Source organism: Ursus americanus, chromosome 3 (genome assembly GCF_024610735.1).
Source record: "Ursus americanus isolate L20-20 chromosome 3, mUrsAme1.1.p, whole genome shotgun sequence".
Lineage (NCBI taxonomy): Eukaryota > Metazoa > Chordata > Mammalia > Carnivora > Ursidae > Ursus > Ursus americanus.
Window position 1 is genome coordinate 17,999,074 of NC_142129.1, and position 19,246 is coordinate 18,018,319.

Consider the following 19,246-nt stretch of genomic DNA (forward strand, 5'->3'; position numbering starts at 1 on the left):
AATGGTACTGACAAGTGTCTCTTACGAAACTGGCTGGACCATACAGAGAATCAATGACATTAACCCCAGTCATAATGTTTTCTAATAAACTGATCTTACACGAGCATATTAAGTCAGGGAACAAAAACATGGATCCTAAGCATGATCTGCTTTGCTAAGTAATGGGAAAAGCAGATTAAACCTTGTCTGAGCAAAGACTGCTGGTCTTCTGTTAGTGATTGATAGCCTGACCTGCTGACTGAGTATCTCTGAGACAATGGCCAATGACTTCACAACAGAAATATGTTGCCTGTTTAGCACGTTTCTGTCTGGAGGCACAGGATAGGGAGGCTGATTATTATTTTTTCTTCACATGTGAACACAGTCATTGTTAAGTAGTCTCTGTGTCTTACCTGAAAGTATTCTCGGTGTGTTTAAGTTTGTGGGTCATGAATTCTCCATTCTGTGACTTCACTTCTGTAAATCCCTTTTTTCCATCCAAGAAGCTCTTCACTTCTTTGGGCTCTTTGTCCTTTTTAATCTTCTCATCTTTGATCTAACCAACAGTACACATCAGGAAGAAACATAATGATAAAAATCGTATTAGGTTTTGGTTGGTATCACCAAATAAGACCCAGAATTATTAAGAAGCCAGAAAACTCAGAAGTAAAACAAACCACTGGAGAATGATATGGCAGAGCCGGGGTCAGAGGAAATACTTGGAGTGTGAGCTATGGTCCTCCAGCCTCTGTGCAAAGACCTAGACCACAATTTTAGGAAACCGAGATCATCCCTGATTTCCCTGGGGTTTTGTTTTCAAGAGCAGTGGAGGTGTTACTGTTTGGAAACTACTATGTTCTGGGAATTCCATGTAAGAGTCCTCTTTATAGTTCCCACTGAAAAGAGTGATCATTAGTGTGGCATTGATGGGAGAATGTCCAGGTTGGTTGGATAGTTTTTTTCTTGGATAAAGACTGTGTCTTTGAAAAGGAAACAAATGTGTTGAGGAGGCAAAAAGGAAACCTGCCAAGGAAACCTACCAGATCTGCCAAGCCAATTTTTGGCAGATGGCAGAGGAAGCCCACCCTTGTATTTTAATCAAATGAGTAACTAGGGTCCTGAGGATAGAAGACATAATAACCCTACCTTTAGGGAAATGACTCAGACCTGTGGGACCATGTCTGTAGTCATCTAAACCACTATAGTTTGAATGGAATAGGAAACCAGAAGAGGTTTTGTGATGGTTGGGGAGACAGAGGAAGGTGCTATGTGGAGAGCGGGTGTTAGTTTTAATTTTTATGAGTTTTGTATTACAAGGTCCTCACGGTAAATGAGACACATTATTTCAAAGTAAAGTGAATTTACATAGCTTGTTAGGGGGTTGAGATTACCTGTATCAGCTCACCCTTTCCTAAAGTTTGAGTGCGAAAACAGAAGAGGTTCATTATTGCTCTTTTCACGACAACCAGCGACTAGACACTAACGTCTAAAGCAAGCAACAGAGGAAGGGCAGGCATGAGAACTTGGGCCTTTGGGTGCTGCCCAGGATGGCCTTCCCTTATCTGATCACTCACCTCTTTCCAGCTATTCCTCTGATACCCTCTGAACACTTACTCCTCAAGTGCAATGTCTTACGAAGCACAGTACTTTTTTCCCCCTCTTTACTGATGAGCCTCGAGTAGTCCTTTGCCTGATTGCCTTCTTTGGATGTTATTTGCTTAAATCACCACAGATGGACTATTCACTACCATGTTGCCCTAATGAGTTAAGACTTCAACCTTTCTCCAAGCTATCCCTTGGACATGCTGAAAAAGGGGGCTGTTGTTTTGCCATCCTCTCTGAGAGCTTTGTCTGGAAGTCAGGCAAGCTGAGGTTTTGCTCTAGTGCTGCCAACAGACTAGATAAAATGAAGTCATCTTATTTCTCTGAGAGGTTGGCTCTCCATACATAAGAGAGGTTGGACCAGAGGATTTCTTCCTCATCCTTCATCCTGTCATTTCCCTCTTGGCTCCTGACTTGTCGTGAAAGGCTAGAGAGCAGTGAGGGAAGCTCTGCTCTGGCCCATCCTATAGCTTGACTGCAGCAACCTGGTGGCTTCTTGCCACAGAAGATCTGTGTTCACCCAGCAGGCAGGAGCAGGCAATGCCTATTGTGGTCCTGCCCTTCACTGCTGGATATTGCCCCACATACCAGGGACTGGAGTTTATATCCCGGTTAAGAAGTATCTGGGGATGCAAATTTTGGTGGAAGGGTGTCCCATTTCCGGGAACCCACAAAACACATTCTGCGATCTCATGGTTTGTGAAGCACTAGGCAAAGAGAAATTCCCTTTGACTCATTTCTCCTATTTTGGAGTCAGAGATATTTCCATTCTTCCAAAATGCATTATCTGACTTATTGACCAAAAACGTGTATAAAGTAGATTTGTAAAACAATACACATCTAAGAGAAGAAAAATCCTCTTGCCCCTTCTTCCAGCTCTGCCTTTATTGGCAAAGGTTACAGAGGATGGTATGCTTATATTCTCTTTGGAAGATGAAGACTTTCTTAGAAAAATTCCCAATGAAATATTGATTTGAGTTTGCAAATAATTTTCTCTTTCTGGGAAATAAATAAATAAATAAATAAATAAATAAATAAATAAATAGGGGCTCCTGGGTGGCACAGCGGTTAAGCGTCTGCCTTCGGCTCAGGGCGTGATCCCGGTGTTATGGGTTCGAGCCCCACGTCAGGCTCCTCTGCTATGAGCCTGCTTCTTCCTCTCCCACTCCCCCTGCTTGTGTTCCCTCTCTCGCTGGCTGTCTCTATCTCTGTCAAATAAATAAAATCTTAAATAAATAAATAAATAAATAAAATTCCAAAGTGCCTTTAAATTTTAGGGAGCACAGTGGAATAGTCAACAGATTCAACCTAAACTCATGAGATTCTGAGGGAAAAGCACTTGATCTGCTACGTCAGAATGTTACCGTGAAGAAAATCTGTGCCGATGGGTTCATGGGTGGCTAAGTATCCTGGAGAGTTAATGTGCTTCACATTCAGATAGTATTAGCTTATGACAGGCTCTGGTCAAATATGACATTTGGATAAAACTCTGGATATTTGGGATATCCAACGGGTTACCACATGGGTGTATGGGGGGGAGCTGGAGTTCAACTGACATGCCTGGTGCCAGAGAGACCCTCAAAATATCAAGTGCGCAGTCAAAAAGACTGAGCTGTCAGTCTCTGTAGAGTGATGCTTTGCGTTATTTGATTTCAGGAGAGTGACAAGAACTGGGGCAAGTTACATTTCAGATGAGGTTTGACACATTTCTGTTAGACTCTGAAGCCTCAATTCCTTTTCTGGGTCCAATGTCTGCCACATGGACGTCTTTGCCACGGAAAGTTTGGTCTGCGAACAACACAGACCTCGCGGTAAGCTCGGACTCCACCCCAGACCCACGGAGTCAGAGTCTGCATTTCGTAAGATTCCAGGTGATTTACATGCACGCCCATGTTTGGGAAACTTTGGTACATGATATGAATATCAGTTTCAATATTATACGAACAACTCTGCTGGAAACAGGTTTTCTGTTAGAGGCCAGGAAAAAAAAAAACAAACTACTACTCCGGGTTGAAGAACTAAAAAGAGAAATGCATTTTGTAATTGGAGAGGAGAAAAAGAAAGCTAAGTTTCAAGGTTGCTGATGTTCTGTGATCCATCGCCACAAACAGTTAAAACTGCAGGGCTGCAGGGGGAGAAAAACAGTTTTTTTCCCTGAGATTGGAGTGACTTCTGAAAAATGTTTTCTCTAAGAAGTCTCACGTGATGTTTGTGTTTACTTGTGGTTGACTGATCCTGTTTAGCTCCTTGAAAGGAAATTTTTTTGTTATTTTTTTAACAAAAAAAGGGGGAAAAAAGGAGGAGGGTGTTTTAAATGGCTAAATCATGTAAAATCTGATTCAAAGTTGTTTACATAAAGTAACCACACAACTAGCTGGAGGGAGGAAATCTAGTCATTCAACTAGTAATTTACATATGCAATGTTAAAGCAGGAATACCAGATTTTTCTTCCTTTTTTTTTTTTTTTTTTTTGAGCCTGGGTTGAGTGGCTAATCTGACCTTGTGTAAAAAAGAGGCCAAAAGTTTTGGGGCTCTAGAGGGTATAGAGCAAACTGGGAAAGGGGGCAGGTCTGTGATGGTTATGTCACCACCACTGTTGGGACTGGAGCCTTCTCTGAAAAGAGGCAGAAGGACGGTTTTGGGTGACCACTCACAAGCCCTTTCTTGCTCACGGGCACAATATATAGACAGAATGTTTGTGCCATTAAAACCCAATCACATCTTAGGGAAGTCAATTACATTTTCAATAGAGAATCCAAACAGTGCTCTTTCAGCTTCCCCTCCCCCACTGAGTTAGGTCTTCATGCCCTCTTTCTTCCGTGAAGCTATTCACCACCAAACACCAGCTTTATGGAAGAGCCCAAGTGGGACATTTCTGTTTGAGTTTAGCTTCCAGTAACTTTCATTTTTTGTGGATGAATCTGTAAGGTGTTCTTCTGCTCTGAAATGAGAACAGTGCTTCCCAACAATATTCAACCATTTCCTTAGCTGCCTCATTGGAACCAAATGCAACTTTCTAGTTCTTAGGATTTCCGCTTCCACCTTCCTTTAAAATGGGCGGTGTCTGTATTCAGTATTTACTCCCAAACCCCCTCAAGTTCTATTAGAAACAGGAAGGTGCGTACATCTTAACCAAAATAAATAGAACATGATCCAGGGATTCTTACCTTTTTCTGCAAATCTTATGAAAAAGCATTTAAGAAAATAACTATTCCCCTGCTTAATCTGGTTACCTAATTTTCTAAATATGGATTTTTCTGTTTCTTAATATGTGCCAACAGTGGGCAGAGAAGTGCAGCAGGAGTCCATCTGAGCTGGCCCTCAACAGCTCTGATGCAGACCCATGCCCAAAGTAATCCAAATCGTCCTACCTTCGATAACTTCGTTTTACCGTGTTTAAGCACTTTGAACTTATAAGATACTGTCACAATTTTTAGGTTTACTTGGGGCTAACGTAAGCACAATGGTTAAAACAAGGTCAGGCTTTCTGATGTGGCCTTTTGATCACGTGGGGGCGTAATGACATTCTCTCTGCAGCTGGCCCTGCTCCACTGACTGGCTTACTTACCTACAGTCAAACACCCTGCCACCAGCTCCTGTGTGTGCCTCAGAAATGCAATGCAGAACATTTTGCCAAACTTTTCTTTTGAAAACCAAATACCATCTTCAGCTCATCGAATTTTCTACTGAGATGTGGGGGAGTGTTTTTCCTTTGGAAAGTTAAATCATTAATCAGAGACAGGTGGAAATATTCCACAACTGAAATGAAAGTAGGATGGTTCAAGGAGAAAAAAAATAGCACTTAGAAGAGGAGAAAGCAGGAAAAATGGATCCGAGCAGTGTTTTTCAAGCTTTTTGTGACCCACAGCAAGAAGTACAGTTTCTATCACAACGTAGTACTGCTTATAATGCCCTCTGATATCTTCTACTCAATTTCATGTTTTAAAATGTCCATTGACACATTTAACTACTTTTGAGATGCTCTAAGTTGATTTCACCATTCAATGAATCATGAAGTCAAGTCATGGCTTGAAAAACACTGGATTAGATGTTATAATTTTGAGATCAGCAGACCTGAAATGTCATGGAACACTGCTCTCTGTTGCTTTATGATTAGGTTATTTCTCAATAATATTTACCTCTTTTTTGAAGGTAGGCTTGTCTTCTTGGGACTTTTCTCTTTGAGCTTGTGCTTTGGCCCCCTTTTCTTCTTCCTTTTTATTTTCAAGAGTGGCAAGGTCACTCGTTTAAAAGAAGCCCTTTCTAGCTTACAAGAGTGAGAGGGTGCTCAGGTCACTTTGCATGTGGCTTAGGATTTTGCTGACTCAGTGCTCACATAACCCTGGGTGCCAGTGATTCTAAACAGCAACGTGGGATAGTTTCTTTCCACCAAAATGTTTTCTCACGTGCCTGCCATTGTGCTCCCTGAAATCCAGCCTGACGTGGTGTTCCTTTGTGCATGTTTACAAACCTTGTGTGTGGTTTGGTGCATTTTGTTTGTGATGGTCTCAAATATAGCTGTGGTCATGAGCCCCTTGTAACAAGCAGGAGTGAAAGACAACTTCAGCACAATGCAGACTCAGTGAGAGAGAGTTCTCTCTGCAAAGGTGAATATGCAAGCATCTCTTTCTTTCTCTCTTTTTTTTTGGGGGGGGGCTAGGGATGCAGGTGGTGGTTAGGTAGAGTGCTTTTAATGCAGGCTTGCAGACAGAAAAAAAAATCTTTCACAGTTTGCAAACATCCCCCCCTTTCCACCTTTCTCAGGCTACATGAATTTATTCGTGTCATCCTTATGGTAAAAGCACCAGAATGTATGCTCTTAATTACCAGTCAGTTATAAATTGATGCCACCTCAGATGAATGAATGGCTTTCTGCAAGTCTGCATTAAGCTCAGGTCTACATGATGGCAAATCAAGGTTTTGACATACTCAATGAAAGGTCCAAATTGGCTTCTTTCCCTCCTGAGCATGCCAGCTGATTTCAAGGGGGTTATTTTTGCCTTCTTAAGATGAAATTTCTGACCATGATTCTTTATGTCATTTTCCCACTCCAACTTTTATAATTTTTAATTATATGCCAAACATGTGGATAAGGGGAGGAGTTCTGGTCCTCTTGCCTCATGTAGACCTATGGCTAGAAGTCAGTTGTTAAAATGAATGAATTTAGATGCAGGTGCAGAAGGATAAGTCAACACAGCACCGCCACGTTTACTATCTTTGGGTTAATTCATTTTTCTGGTATTCATAACAAGCAAGCACAGAGCAATTAATTTCTCTCTGGCTGTCCCAGTAAATTTGGTTGATTGAATATTTAGCCATCGATCGACTGCTTCATGCTTGCACATTGCTATGGCCGAAAAAAATGAACAGCTTGCCAAACCAGCAAGCACGTGGGGCTGCAGGAACATGCCTCGGGCCCAAGTCTGATGTGCATTACATTTCTCATAAGTCACAGGCATCACACATTTGGTGCAAAATGTTTACTGTACCTGTTTCTTTTGCACGGCTGTCTGAAGTTTATCTTCTTGTACTTTCTTTTCATTTACCCATTTCCCTTCTATTTTCTCGTCTACCTTTTCAAACCCTTTGCGCTTTTTCTCTTGCACTTCGCTCCTGTTCTCTTCTAGCTGCCGCAGCTTCTGCTCTTCTCTCTTAGCTTTCTCCTCTTCTCTCTTAGCTCTCTCCTCTTCCTCTGCCTTTGCCCGCTGCCTCTCCTCCGCAGCTCTTCTCTCTTGCTCAACCCTCTCCCTCTCGGCCGCCTCCCTCCTTTCTCTCTCCTGTGCAGCCGCCCTTTCTTCTGCTTCCCGCCTTGCTTGCTCCTCGGCTACCCTCTGCTCTTGCTCCGCTCTAATCCTTTCTCTTTCTTCCGCTTCCAGCCTGGCCCTGTCTGCCTCCGCTTGCTCCCTCCCTTCCGTCTCCATCCTGCCATTGTGGGCGGCCTCGTCTGAACCCCGCTCCGGCTCCTCCTCTGTTCTAGGCTCTTCTGCACTGAGCTGCCCCGTTTCCAACGGCACAGCCGCTGCGTCTGCTGTTCCGCCTTCTACCGTCACCTCTACCTGATTTTCTTCCCGGCTCCCTTGCTTTGGCTTCTCTTCCTCCTCTTCCTTTTCCTCCTGCTTTTTCTCCTCAGCGTCCCTCCAGTCGTTCTTCTGATAGGACTTGGTGACGATTTCCGTCTCCTCGACCTCGTATCTCTCTTGGCGCCGCTCGCTCTTTTCTTCCTTCTCGGGGGCCTCGCTGTCGGCGGCGTCGTTCTGCGTCCTTCCGCTGGGGAGTGACACGCCCGCGTCCGTGACCGTGGGGTCGAGCTCCCTCTGCCGCTCCAGGGCTTCCTGAAGCCGCTTCTGGCGTCTCTCCTCGCGCCGCGCCAGGCGCTCCAGGAGCGCAGCCTCGTCGTCGCCCTCCGCCTGTGTGTGCGAGGAGCTTGGCTTCACCTCCTCGTCGGGCACGCTGGACAACAGAAACGACACCAAAGACAGCCTGCTGGTTAATGCGGCCGCGGGATCCGCGAAGCCTGGGGCGCGCCAGGGCTGAGGCTCGGGGTCCCGTGTGCGCCCAGGGGACCCTCCCGCCCCCTTATCCTGATGGTGCCGGCCGGCCCGCCTGGCGTTCAGCACACGCAGGCCTCTGCCCTTGGTCTCTGGCCACTGGCATCTACTCTACCCGCCAGAAGTGCTTTCAGGATCAATGCCCCTGGGGAGCAGCCGTCAAACAAAACTGAAAGAGTATTAGCGTATAAATAACTCAGTTCCCCTCGCCTTCTGAGTCGCATAACTGTGGGGTGCCTGCACCACACTGGATCTCCGAGTCCCTCCCGGTGGAGGGTGGAGGCAAGCTCCGGATCCCAGGGGTGGCCATGAAACCTTTATTTGGTTGCTCTCCCTTCCTCGGTTGGTTCACTTTCCCACACCGCTCCCAGTGTTTCCTGGGACCGGTTCCCAAATGAACTACTTGTTCTTAAATCTTGTTTGTTTCAGAATCCGCTTCTTGGGGAACTCGAACTAAGACAAAGGCCAAACTGAGAAATGAGTGGATTTCTCTAGTATCGTACAGTATTTTCCCCTGTTGTGAAGTCCTCTAGAATTCCTGAGCTGGATCTGTGGGACGCAAGGCACTTGGAAAGGAAGCAAGTGCACATCATAGTGTGGGGATGCTGTACTTAAGCCGGTGACCCCCACGGCACAGACATCTAACCGTCCATACAAGTCATGCTCCTCCTTCCACAGTCCCAGGGAAGTGACTGCCGGTCAAGGATTCTATTTCCTCTCCTCCCCTCTTCCTTGCATCTAGGTGGAGCCATGTGTCCAGTAATTTCCAATAGAGTGTGAGTAGAGGTGATGTGTCTAGACCAAGACAATGAGGAAGCAGAAGTGCATTCTCCGATCTCTATCTCTGTTGACTAGATCAGAAAACTTTAAAAGCCCCAGGAGTTGACAGAGTCACAAAAGGAAAGAAAGTAGGTGACCAGTTCTATCTATTACTCAGAAATATCCACATTGGATTCGTTTGTGTTATTGCATTAAATTACTAAAATTTGGGGCTCGTTGTTATAGCAGCTGACATTACCCTAATACATTCACTGTCTGCATTCTTTGTCAAGATTTCCATGAATAGAGGGTCTTTTACCCTTCTCTACAGTAGACAACGAATAGTTAAATTTGATATTTATTATAAAAGAAAAGAAAATCTCTAAAAACCACACTGTACCATATCTATCACCTCACTCGCTACTACAGTTCAAAGTCAGGTTGGTCTCCACTGGCAGGAAACAACCAGTCATGTGATACCAGAAACTGTGACCGGAGTTGGAAGAATATGTCTTGTAATGTTTAGAAACTCCATCAAATTTCATGGTTCATACTGAACTGGGCCCTTTTGAAGTTCAAGTTCACTTAATTTTGGAAAAATACATTTCACATTTAACAATAAGAAATGGCAGCATAAAGGCTAGATTTTAAACTTTCTTGGCTTTAACTCTTGCTGTAGGACACTGCCTCCATGAATTAGACATATAAGTATTAAATTTCCCTAAATATATAAATAGTTCAGAATTTAAGGGGAAATGTCTACACGTAAGGAATTCTGATCAACTGAATTCAAATAATTTTTAAAAGGTACCACAAATTCCAAAGTGTTAGCCAGATGAAAGTACTCTTGAGTTAAGAAACCAACAGATAGGGCATCTGGGAGGCTCAGTCAGTTAAGTGTCTGACTCCTGATTCAGGCTGAGATAATGTAACATAGAGCCCAGATTTGGGTTCCGTGCTAAGCGCAGAGCCTTGCTTATGATTCTCTCTCTCTCCCTCTGCAATCTTCCCCCACCACCACTCACATGTGCATGTGCTCTCTCTCTCTCTCTAAAAACAACAGCAACAACAAAAACCAGATTCTACTGCATCTTTCTTTGCCTATTTATAAATCACAACAACGACTGTCAGTAGAAGTTGAGTACCATTTAGGGTCCTTCAGACTCATGAAGAACACTAATTCTTCTTGTGGATAATTAATATGTCAGAGATAAATTAGATATTCTCAGATCTGAATATGCTTTATTGAAGGAGCGCCTGGGTGGCTCAGGTGGTTAAGCGTCTGCCTTTGGCTCAGGTCATGATCCCAGGGTCCTGGGATTGAGCCCCGAGTCAGACTCCCTGCTCAGTGGGGAGTCTGCTTCTCCCTCTCCTTCTGCTCCCCGCCCCCACCTCGTGCTCTCTCTGTCTCTCTCTCTCAAATAAATAAATAAAATCTTTTAAAAAAAGGATATGCTTTACTGAAAAAGAATTTGTGCATCAATCAACAGCATGAAATAATGACTACTAATAAATGTGAAAAAAGAAGAGAAACCCAAGTAGAAGCAAGATTTTGAAAGCAAGAATATTACTAGTAACTTTTAAGTCACTGTTAATAACCAGAATCAAGAAAGGCCTCAGAATGCCATTTTCAAACTTTTTCTTTCCCTTCCTGTTCAACTCAAAAATAGAAAAGGCAGTGAATGACTATGCAGGCCTCTTCAGTAAGGCTCTGATACCATTTTCCTGATAATAGTTAAAATTAGGTGCTTATTATGTGCAAGGCACCATGTATTTCATATATAGTATAATCTCATTTAAATTTAACAACAGTCCTAAGAGAGAGGTACAATTTTCACTTCCATTTAACTGAAGAAATGCAGTTAGGGAAAGGCCAAGTTGGATTCAGAGCCAGTAGTGAACCGCAGGGAATGTACCCACAACCTCTCTGCCATATTCTTCCCTGATTAGGAGTTACTTACCAAGAACCAAAGTCTCTATTTCTCCACCTAACCAACAGGTTTCCTTATTGAATTCATCTTGCCTGACAGAATCTTCAAGACTTTCAGAAACCTGTGTACCCACTCATATTTAGGTTAAAGAGGCCAGAACTGTTTTCCTTCAGATTTTCTCATTAGATTGACTTAAAGGAACTATCAACAATCTCCTCCCAACACACACAAAATAAAATAGACAAAAACCAAAACCATACACAAGATCTTACGTGGTAGTTTCATTATATTTATTCAGTCCATAATTGTAAAGAAAAATTAATTTTTTTCTCCATCCCCACCCCCAAATATTCTCATCTTTTTCATCCCTTGGGGCATATAAATGACATATCCTCCTAAGTGGCATGATGAACTCTATGACCTCATATGTGTGAACCTATAAAAGCCCATTTTGAAGACGTTGAACCTATTAACAGTTTTCAACCGTCCTGATCACCACCAAGGCCTGTTCAGGAAAAAATGTGCTAGTAAACTCACAAGCTTGTTTGAATAATTACAATATATCAAGCAGGATTCTGGACCTTGCGGAATATCGTAGTGATCAGAGAATACTGATTGAGGCTGTAGATCAGGAAAAATAAGACATTTGCAATTTACCTCTACTTTAAAAATTCAAGTATTATTTGCTGCTGGTAGGCATAGAGGACTATTAAGCTTATAAATCTTCAGTTCAAAACAGATGAAAATACCCTGAAGAATGAATGTAAATAGTTTTCCTTATTTAAAGATGTAACCCATCATAGTAAATAAAAAGATTACTAGACTATAAAATAAAATAAAACACTTCAATTGGGGTGTGTGTAGGGGATGGGAGAGGGGAAGAGAAAGGAGTAGTGGGGTCTGAATGTCTAAATCAGTTTGACTGTCCAATCTGATTAGGTGCCTACAATGACCACAAAAATGACTGAACGAGTTAGAATGAAAAAGAGTTGAGCTGGGCTGAGAAGGGATAACTTTGCCCAACACATTCCATTCATCAGACAGGCTAAGAAGTAACTTAGAAATTCTCCATTCTGAAAGGACAGTACCTGTTCTGGGCATTGACCTCCACCTGGTCAGTCACCTGCCCCAAGGATTCTTCCTCCTGCTTCTGCCGCAGCCTCTCCTGCCGGGCGCGGCGGCGCCTTTCTCGGGCAGCCTCTTCCTCATCGTCATCGTTCCTCTGGTAGGCGATCCTGCAACATCACAAAGACAGCCTCTTGAGCATGCCAGCTGCCGACCATCTTCACCAGGCTCTTTGCACGATCAGCCCGAGCCCTTTCCTGAGCTCGCCCACAGAATGAAGCAGAGAGTTCTAAATGGATCGTTTCATTCCACAGAGACTTGATCTGAATAGTTTTCGAACTTCTAAGTATCTGAAAAGCATGAGTCTAACAGCTACAGGGGATAACTTACAATAATCAAGTAATAGCTTAAACTAAGAAAATCTACACAAAAGCAGGCTATGCAGGAGAGTGCGGGTTAGCAGATTGAGATTTCTTTACTGAGCTGCTTATTAGCATGTTAAGATTTAGAAGCAGAAATCCAAAGCACTGAATCAAAAAATAATCAAAACACTTATTTAAAAGATTCAGCATGTTGTATGGATTATTTGTGTAGACACTGTCACAAAGAACAGAAAAGAATCAAGTTATCAAGCCAGGATTTTGGCATTAATAAGCTCAATTGCTAATTAAAATGGAGAGTAGGATACCCTCTTTGCTTGGATTTTATTTTTTTTCCTTTCAGTTCCTTTTCACTGGAGAGGGACTGTGTTACTGACAACTGATAGGAGGACTTCCAAGTCAGTGTGGCTCCCCGTAAGGCCCCCTCCTTTGCTCTAAAGCATGTGTTAGGATTCCACCACCCACAGGTCCAGCCCATCATGGTAGCCCCCAGGTGTACACGTAGATAGAAACCCAAGAGCTGAGGGAGGCAGAAGAGGCACAGACGGCTCTGCACACATATGTCATTCAGCTTTTGTAGTTTCACCTGAAGCAAATACCTATTTAGGAAAATTATACAACCACTGTCACTACATAACATACATTTCCGTTAATACTTATTCCCAAATAAAGACCTGGAGCTGGGGAACTACAGATGTCCAAACTCAAGAGAAAACGACCTGCACGGTTACCCCGGCTACTTGTGAGGGAGGAACACATACTGAGATACAGAGTGCCAAGGAGGCATGGCTCGGCTGGGGGGCCCAGGGCCAAGCTGGCCCGACGGGGCCATGGGTTGGGATGGAGCTGCATTGCGCTATGGGCTGCTTTTTACATTAAGGAGTTTAAGTGCTTTTCTTACGATGTTACTTACACATTTACAAATAGAAATCCGGATATATAAACATTTCATGTTTATAATTCTTATATAATGACAAACCTAAAATAATTTACAAACGAAAGAAAATAGAACAGCAGAGCCATATAATGTGCATCAACAACAGGAACCTACTATAACTGATGATCGTTTACTTATGTTAGATTACAAATCAGACATCTTCAGGCTTAGATCCGGCACTTTATTTCATCTGTTTCTATCTTTTGACTTCAAGAATACGAATGCTATGAATGCTTTTCACCTATAAAAAACAAGATTAACAAATCCAAAGGTTGGTTGGTTTGCTCTTTGTTGCTTCAGAAAATCTGACTTCATGCTTACTAAAATCTGCTGGTGTGCAATACTCAAATGCCAATATAAATAAAATGTCATAGTAATTCTGTGAAACTGACTGGTTTATTTCTACAGATATGGAGAGAAGGGCGGTGTGATGTCGTTAAAGGACAGCTAGGTTAGGACTCAGTAAACCTGGTTCCTAGAACTGCTCTCTTATTACCTGGCAGCCCAGCCCCTTAACCTGAGTTAAAGTCCCTTGCCCGTAAGTATGTGACAAGGAAATGAAATCCTGGATATGTTGTGGTAAGGCGTTTTACAGTGCAATATTTTGTTGTTATTAGCAAAGTTCAGTTAAGGAGCTGCTTTGTGAGGAAAGATGAGTTCAATTTTAGACTTGTTGAATTTGAGGTGACAGCATGACATGAATCGAATGTTCCTTTCTAATTCAATCACACTGTAGTTTGCAGTCAAAAGCCCTTCCCAGTGGTTTGGCTTTAGTCTTCAGATTCTTGGCCTGATATTCCTTTGGCTTATTTCTCAGTAGACAGCTTTAACCACAGCAGGGAGAATGAGTCTTAATGACTGCTTCCCAAGCTAATCAAACAGAAAGGCTTCATTCGTTCTTCTACATCTCTGGATCAGCCGTGAGGTCTTGGCTATTACTTGGGGCCCTTCTTTTCCAAAACAAGCAAGAGACCTAAAAGCTACATCTGGGACATCCTATGCTAAAAACAACTCCCCCTGCCTTTCCCTAGATGGAATCTCACGTGAAACCCTCAAACTCCCACTATTCTTGAACGATTTGAGGTGTTCCTACCTTCAACCTCCCACCTACCCAACCAGATTTGCCATCAATTTAGGCCAGGTCACCCTCAACCTTTCTTCATCTTGATTTCTCCTCTGAGGGGTGGCCTGACAACCAGACCACTCACTCCTGTCTCTTCTAACTCTTCTTATTTGGTATTCTCCATTGGTTGCTCCCTGCCTAAGACACACGGTTATCAGAGCTAGATTTTAAAGGACTTTGCATTACTACTAATAAAGAAACATATTGTAGTTATTTTCAAAGTTCAAAAAGAACAAGGAGCCAAAATACTTTCATGGTATTTTGAATCACAACATGCCCAGTTGCTGGCTCAGTCACATACCGCTTGACTTTATAAGTGAAATTCTGTCCATGCCAAATGCCCGGATATGTGTGGAAATTCTTCCACTCTGAGACTCCCTCCAGGAGCCTTGGTAGTTGCTCAGCTTTTGGGCCTCGCCCATAGCAGCTTACCCTTCACGCTACGCCCACAGGTTTATTACTTTTCTTTGAAAACGAAAAACAACTCAATTTTTTAATTTTTCCTGATTCTAAAAGTAACATACATTTCTTATTTGCTTAAACCAGACACTACCAGATGTGTAAAAGAGAAAGTGAAAATCATCTCCCTAATCATACCACTCAGATATGGACATGACGAGTATCTGATATATTTTACCAGACATCTTGGCAGGCATGCACAGATACTTTCATTTTTAACAAAGTGGGACTCTGTTACACATATCATTTCATAAACAGTTTCTTTATTCATGACTATTTTTAACACATTAGCAGTATCTAATTTTCAACAGCAACACAGTATTCTGTGGACAGCTCTACATAGTACTATAATGTAACCTATTTTCTATAGATGGACAGTTAAGATTTTTTTCAACTTTATGTTCTTATACATGAGGCAGCAAAGGACACCAGTGTAGATACACTTATATCACGTGTTCAGCTACTTATCTAGGAAAAATTCTCAGAAGTTAGTATTTCTGAGTTTAAGAGTATCTTCATCTAAAAGGCTTCTGATACACGGTGGCAAAGTGCCTTTCAGAAACGTATACAACACCAGCAATGTGACTGAGTGCTAATTTCACCATAAGCAGAATTTGTCCAAAGGACAGGCAAGTATACAGCATTCTTAATATATCCAAATTTTGGCACAACCTCTGCTTTACACTCAGGTAAAAACAAAATGTTAACGTTTCTAATTCTCCGTACACCAGATTTAAACATATTTGAAATGCTACTGACTAGTAAAAATCATACGTAACCATGCACCAGATTGTAATAAAAGTGTACCAGTCCCTTCGTTCCTTCTGTGAACCTGCAGCGGATGCCAGCAGTAAGCAGCCCAGTGGTATTCCGCTACTGCTCCCAGATGACTCCGGGCAGCATGGGACTCAAAGTTCCTCAGAAGCATCTGAGAATGCTTAAACTATGTTTATTAGAGACTGAACCATTTTACTGCGATCTATTCTTCTAAGAAAATGGTAACTCACAAATGACAGGTAAGGCACCTCTATTAAATAACATTTTTCACTGGCCAGAATCCATGATTTTCCCACCCATGCTGAGTGTAAGCAGGTTTACTATGGAGTATTACACTTTGTTTCTGCTAACTACCTTCACTCATCCCTTGGAGAACACCTGGCGAAAGATATGATCGACCTTACTGCAGGAAGACCAGGGCTGCTGATAGCAAAATGGCTCATCAAATATTTGGAAGGAAGGAAGTGCGTGTGTGTGTGTGTGTGTGTGTGTGTACAAGTGTTAAAAAATCTCAAAAGTCCACAAAAATTATATGATGTTGTTTGATTGTGTCAGTGGTACGAGAAAAGGAGAGAGGACTGGCATTTCTTTCATTCCCAGAACCAGCAGCTTAAAGGCTCTGGTGTTATAAGAAAAAACAGAACTATGCAATGGGAAAACTTTCTTGGAATGCTGTGGCTTTCACACCAAAGACGGTTTAAGTTTTTAACCACTAGAGCTCTACATCCTCGGTATATTCAAATAACAAGATAATCATGTTACACGCTGTGCCGTTTAGACAGAAAGTTCAAATAAATAAAAGTACTGCAAACATGGCAAATAAGAAGTCACTGAGGAATCAGGGTCTACATTTGGACGGGCCGGGGTCTGAATGTATGCTGGATGAGAGAAAGGCAAAGTGGCAAACATCCGTAGTAAGACCCTGGAGCAAGGCACTGGTCATCTTGGCCCATTCCCCCCACCCCATCTTCCCCATCAAGTATTTCTCAAGACTTGCACAACACTGGCAAAATTCTTATAATTTCACCTACAGTATAGGCTGTTTCCTTTGTTTTTACCCTGTGTCACCCACAGCCTGAAGACTATTGCCCTATTGCCTTTCATTTTGTCTTGTTTTCCATTTTGCTGCTTTCGGATTGGAGACTACAGTAGAACCTTAAAGTTTCCAAGCAAAAACGCGGGCAATGTATTTTATTAACCAAATAAGATTTCTTATCGGGAAATCAGGTTTAAAAATAGAATAAGGAAAAGCAATAACCATTTTTTATGGAGGGGGAGGAAGTTGATGTTATTGCATGTTTAGGAGCGTTAAAGACCTAGAGGGAATGAGAAAAAAGTATGGTTGAGTCTATAATGAGTATAAATTTACTTATTTTATGTTGACAATCACAGTACTACTCTGAGAAATTAACTGGACAACCAAATAGCTAATCAAGTTTGGATTTGCAATCTTGCTAATCTTTTTTTTTTTTTTACATACATGGTATATATGATACAATTATTTGGCAACTTAAAACAATTTAATAATATATTTGATGATTTTCTGAATCAGCTCACCAAGACATAATTTATTCTCATCATCTCCTGCACAGGATCCCTTGGTCTATTTAACCATCTTCCTACAGGCAGACGCTTGGGTTTCTCCTAGCTTTTCTCTGTTGCATACATTGCTGCAATGCCTTCTTGTGCACCCCTTTTATAGGGTAGATACTGGGAAATGGGATAGTCCACGTTCATTTAAATTTGAAAGATTCTGCCACATAACCTTTCACAGTAGTCATTCCAGGTGGTTCGAAGTGAGAATTCCCTATGCTCTGTCACTTCAAATAACCAAGTCAGATCAACATACATTAAGACAGCCCACTGCTAACTGACAGGACCAGAGAAAATATTTAATCTTCTATATCTTGTATAGCAGTGGTTTCTGCTATTTTAAGAATGTGGATCCTTTTAAAATAGCAAGAGGGCACCTGGGTGGCACCGTCGGGTAAGCATCCAACTCTTGGTTTAGGCTCAGGTCATGATCTCAGGGTCATGAGGTCGAGCCCCATGTCAGGTTCTGCACTCAGTGTGGAGTCTGCTTGCGATTCTCTCTCTCTCTGCCCGTCCCACTCATGCTCTCTTTTTCTCTCTCTAAAATAAATAGATAGATCTTAAAAAAACTTTAAAAAATAAAATATCAAGAAACAGTAAGATATCATGACAACTGCTTATATTTTTGTTATTTACTAATAAATGTTTTGTAAAGTATCTGTAAACTCAACAATACATAAAAGGGTCTCTGTCTTATAAACCACTGCATTTATATATATTTGAAGAACAGTGACTACAGAAAGTACTTGGTGTGGATATGAATCTGGGAATCTCTCCCAGCACCTTCACCACTAGTGAACCATGGGTGTACAGCAAGAGATTACAAGAGCACCAATGAACAGACTTTGAATCATCACCTTCCAACCCTTTTGTTTTCAACATTCTTCATGCTCGGTAAGCACACCCACACAGAGACACACACGCAGACCCACACGCTAAGTGAGGAAAGCCACGGAGAAAATAAAAGGCTCAAGGCACTAAAATGAGGCCTATTTATTTATTTATTTTTATTTTTTAAAAGATTTTATTTATTCATTTGACAGACAGAGGGAGAGACAGAGAACCAGCAGGGGGAGCAGCAGAGGGAGATGGAGAAGCAGGATCCCCGATGAGCAAGGAGCCCGACGTGGGGTTCGATCCCAGGCCCCTGGGATCATGATCTGAGCCGAAGGCAGACGCTTAACTGACTGAGACACCCAGGTGCCCCCAAGGACTATTTATTAAGGACTTTAAAAAAAAAATACGGAATGCTTCAAGAATTTGCGTGTCATCCTTGCGCAGGGGCCAAGCTAATCTTCTCTGTATCGTTGCAATTTTAGCGTAGGTGCTACTGAAGCCAGCACTGCTTATTAAAGACTTAAAGAGGTCCCCATGCAGATCAGTTTCCAAGTCTGCTTTCCTTAATTGCCTGTGCCACATTCCTATATTTTAAAAAGAGAATATTGCACCTAAAATTCTAACGGATTGAATAAATTTGCCACCTGAAAGAAAGAATCCTACCAGTAGTTCACCATTTGCAAATTCACAATAGCTTGTGGGCCGGCAAGTAGTCGGCTGAACTCTCAGATCAGCTCTCCCCTCTCTGCTTCCCACACTATTTCCATTTTCATACAAGGAGTTGTCCAGGAGAAGGTGGCGCTGGCTGAGGGGAGGTTCCAGGTTGTAACTGGACACTCCACCACAAACACGATCCTGTCCCAGCTTTCTGCAACTTTCCACTCCTCACAGAGGGCAGATTCAGGAGAAGGCCTCAAAGAATAATGACTTCTTCTTCTTCTTCTTCTTTTAAAGAACAGCAACTTCTTAGTCAATTACTTTTCTCTGATTTCCCTCACTCTTAGTTTTATGTCATTGTCTTAACCTGGGTCTTAATATGGGATCCAACGTAAAGAGTTAAAACCTCATGTGGGTTAAAGATGTACTCATCAACTATTAGGAGGCAAAATGACTCATACATACTTTCATTATTCTTTTCCATGTACCGAAAACCCTGGTGACTTTCTTTCATAATATGAAATGTAAGCAGATTCTCTAAACATAGCCAATCAGCTCTGTGAATTGCTCAAAGGCTCTTAGCAAACTCTCAGGCAATG

General features: G+C 42.2%; 1 protein-coding gene and 1 non-coding gene across 8 annotated transcripts in view; both read right to left on the reverse strand.

The window, feature by feature from the left end:
- The window catches only part of CALD1 (caldesmon 1), a 178,665-nt gene that overhangs the window by 25,760 nt on the left and 133,659 nt on the right, over positions 1 to 19,246 (reverse strand). For 5 of the 7 annotated variants that reach the window (XM_045792616.2, XM_045792614.2, XM_087860817.1 and 2 more), the window contains 4 exons: positions 11,908 to 12,054; positions 7,071 to 8,031; positions 5,721 to 5,795; positions 393 to 535 (listed from right to left, as the gene is read on the reverse strand). In XM_045792616.2, coding sequence (XP_045648572.2) covers positions 393 to 535; positions 5,721 to 5,795; positions 7,071 to 8,031; positions 11,908 to 12,054 — 1,326 coding nt within the window. The remainder of the gene's footprint in view (positions 1 to 392; positions 536 to 5,720; positions 5,796 to 7,070; positions 8,032 to 11,907; positions 12,055 to 19,246) is intronic. The other 2 variants (XM_045792618.2, XM_045792617.2) reach the window with 1 other exon arrangement.
- On the reverse strand, positions 18,390 to 18,496 carry LOC123789715 (U6 spliceosomal RNA). Its single transcript, XR_006778880.1, has one exon. It is a non-coding gene; the product is annotated as a U6 spliceosomal RNA (small nuclear RNA).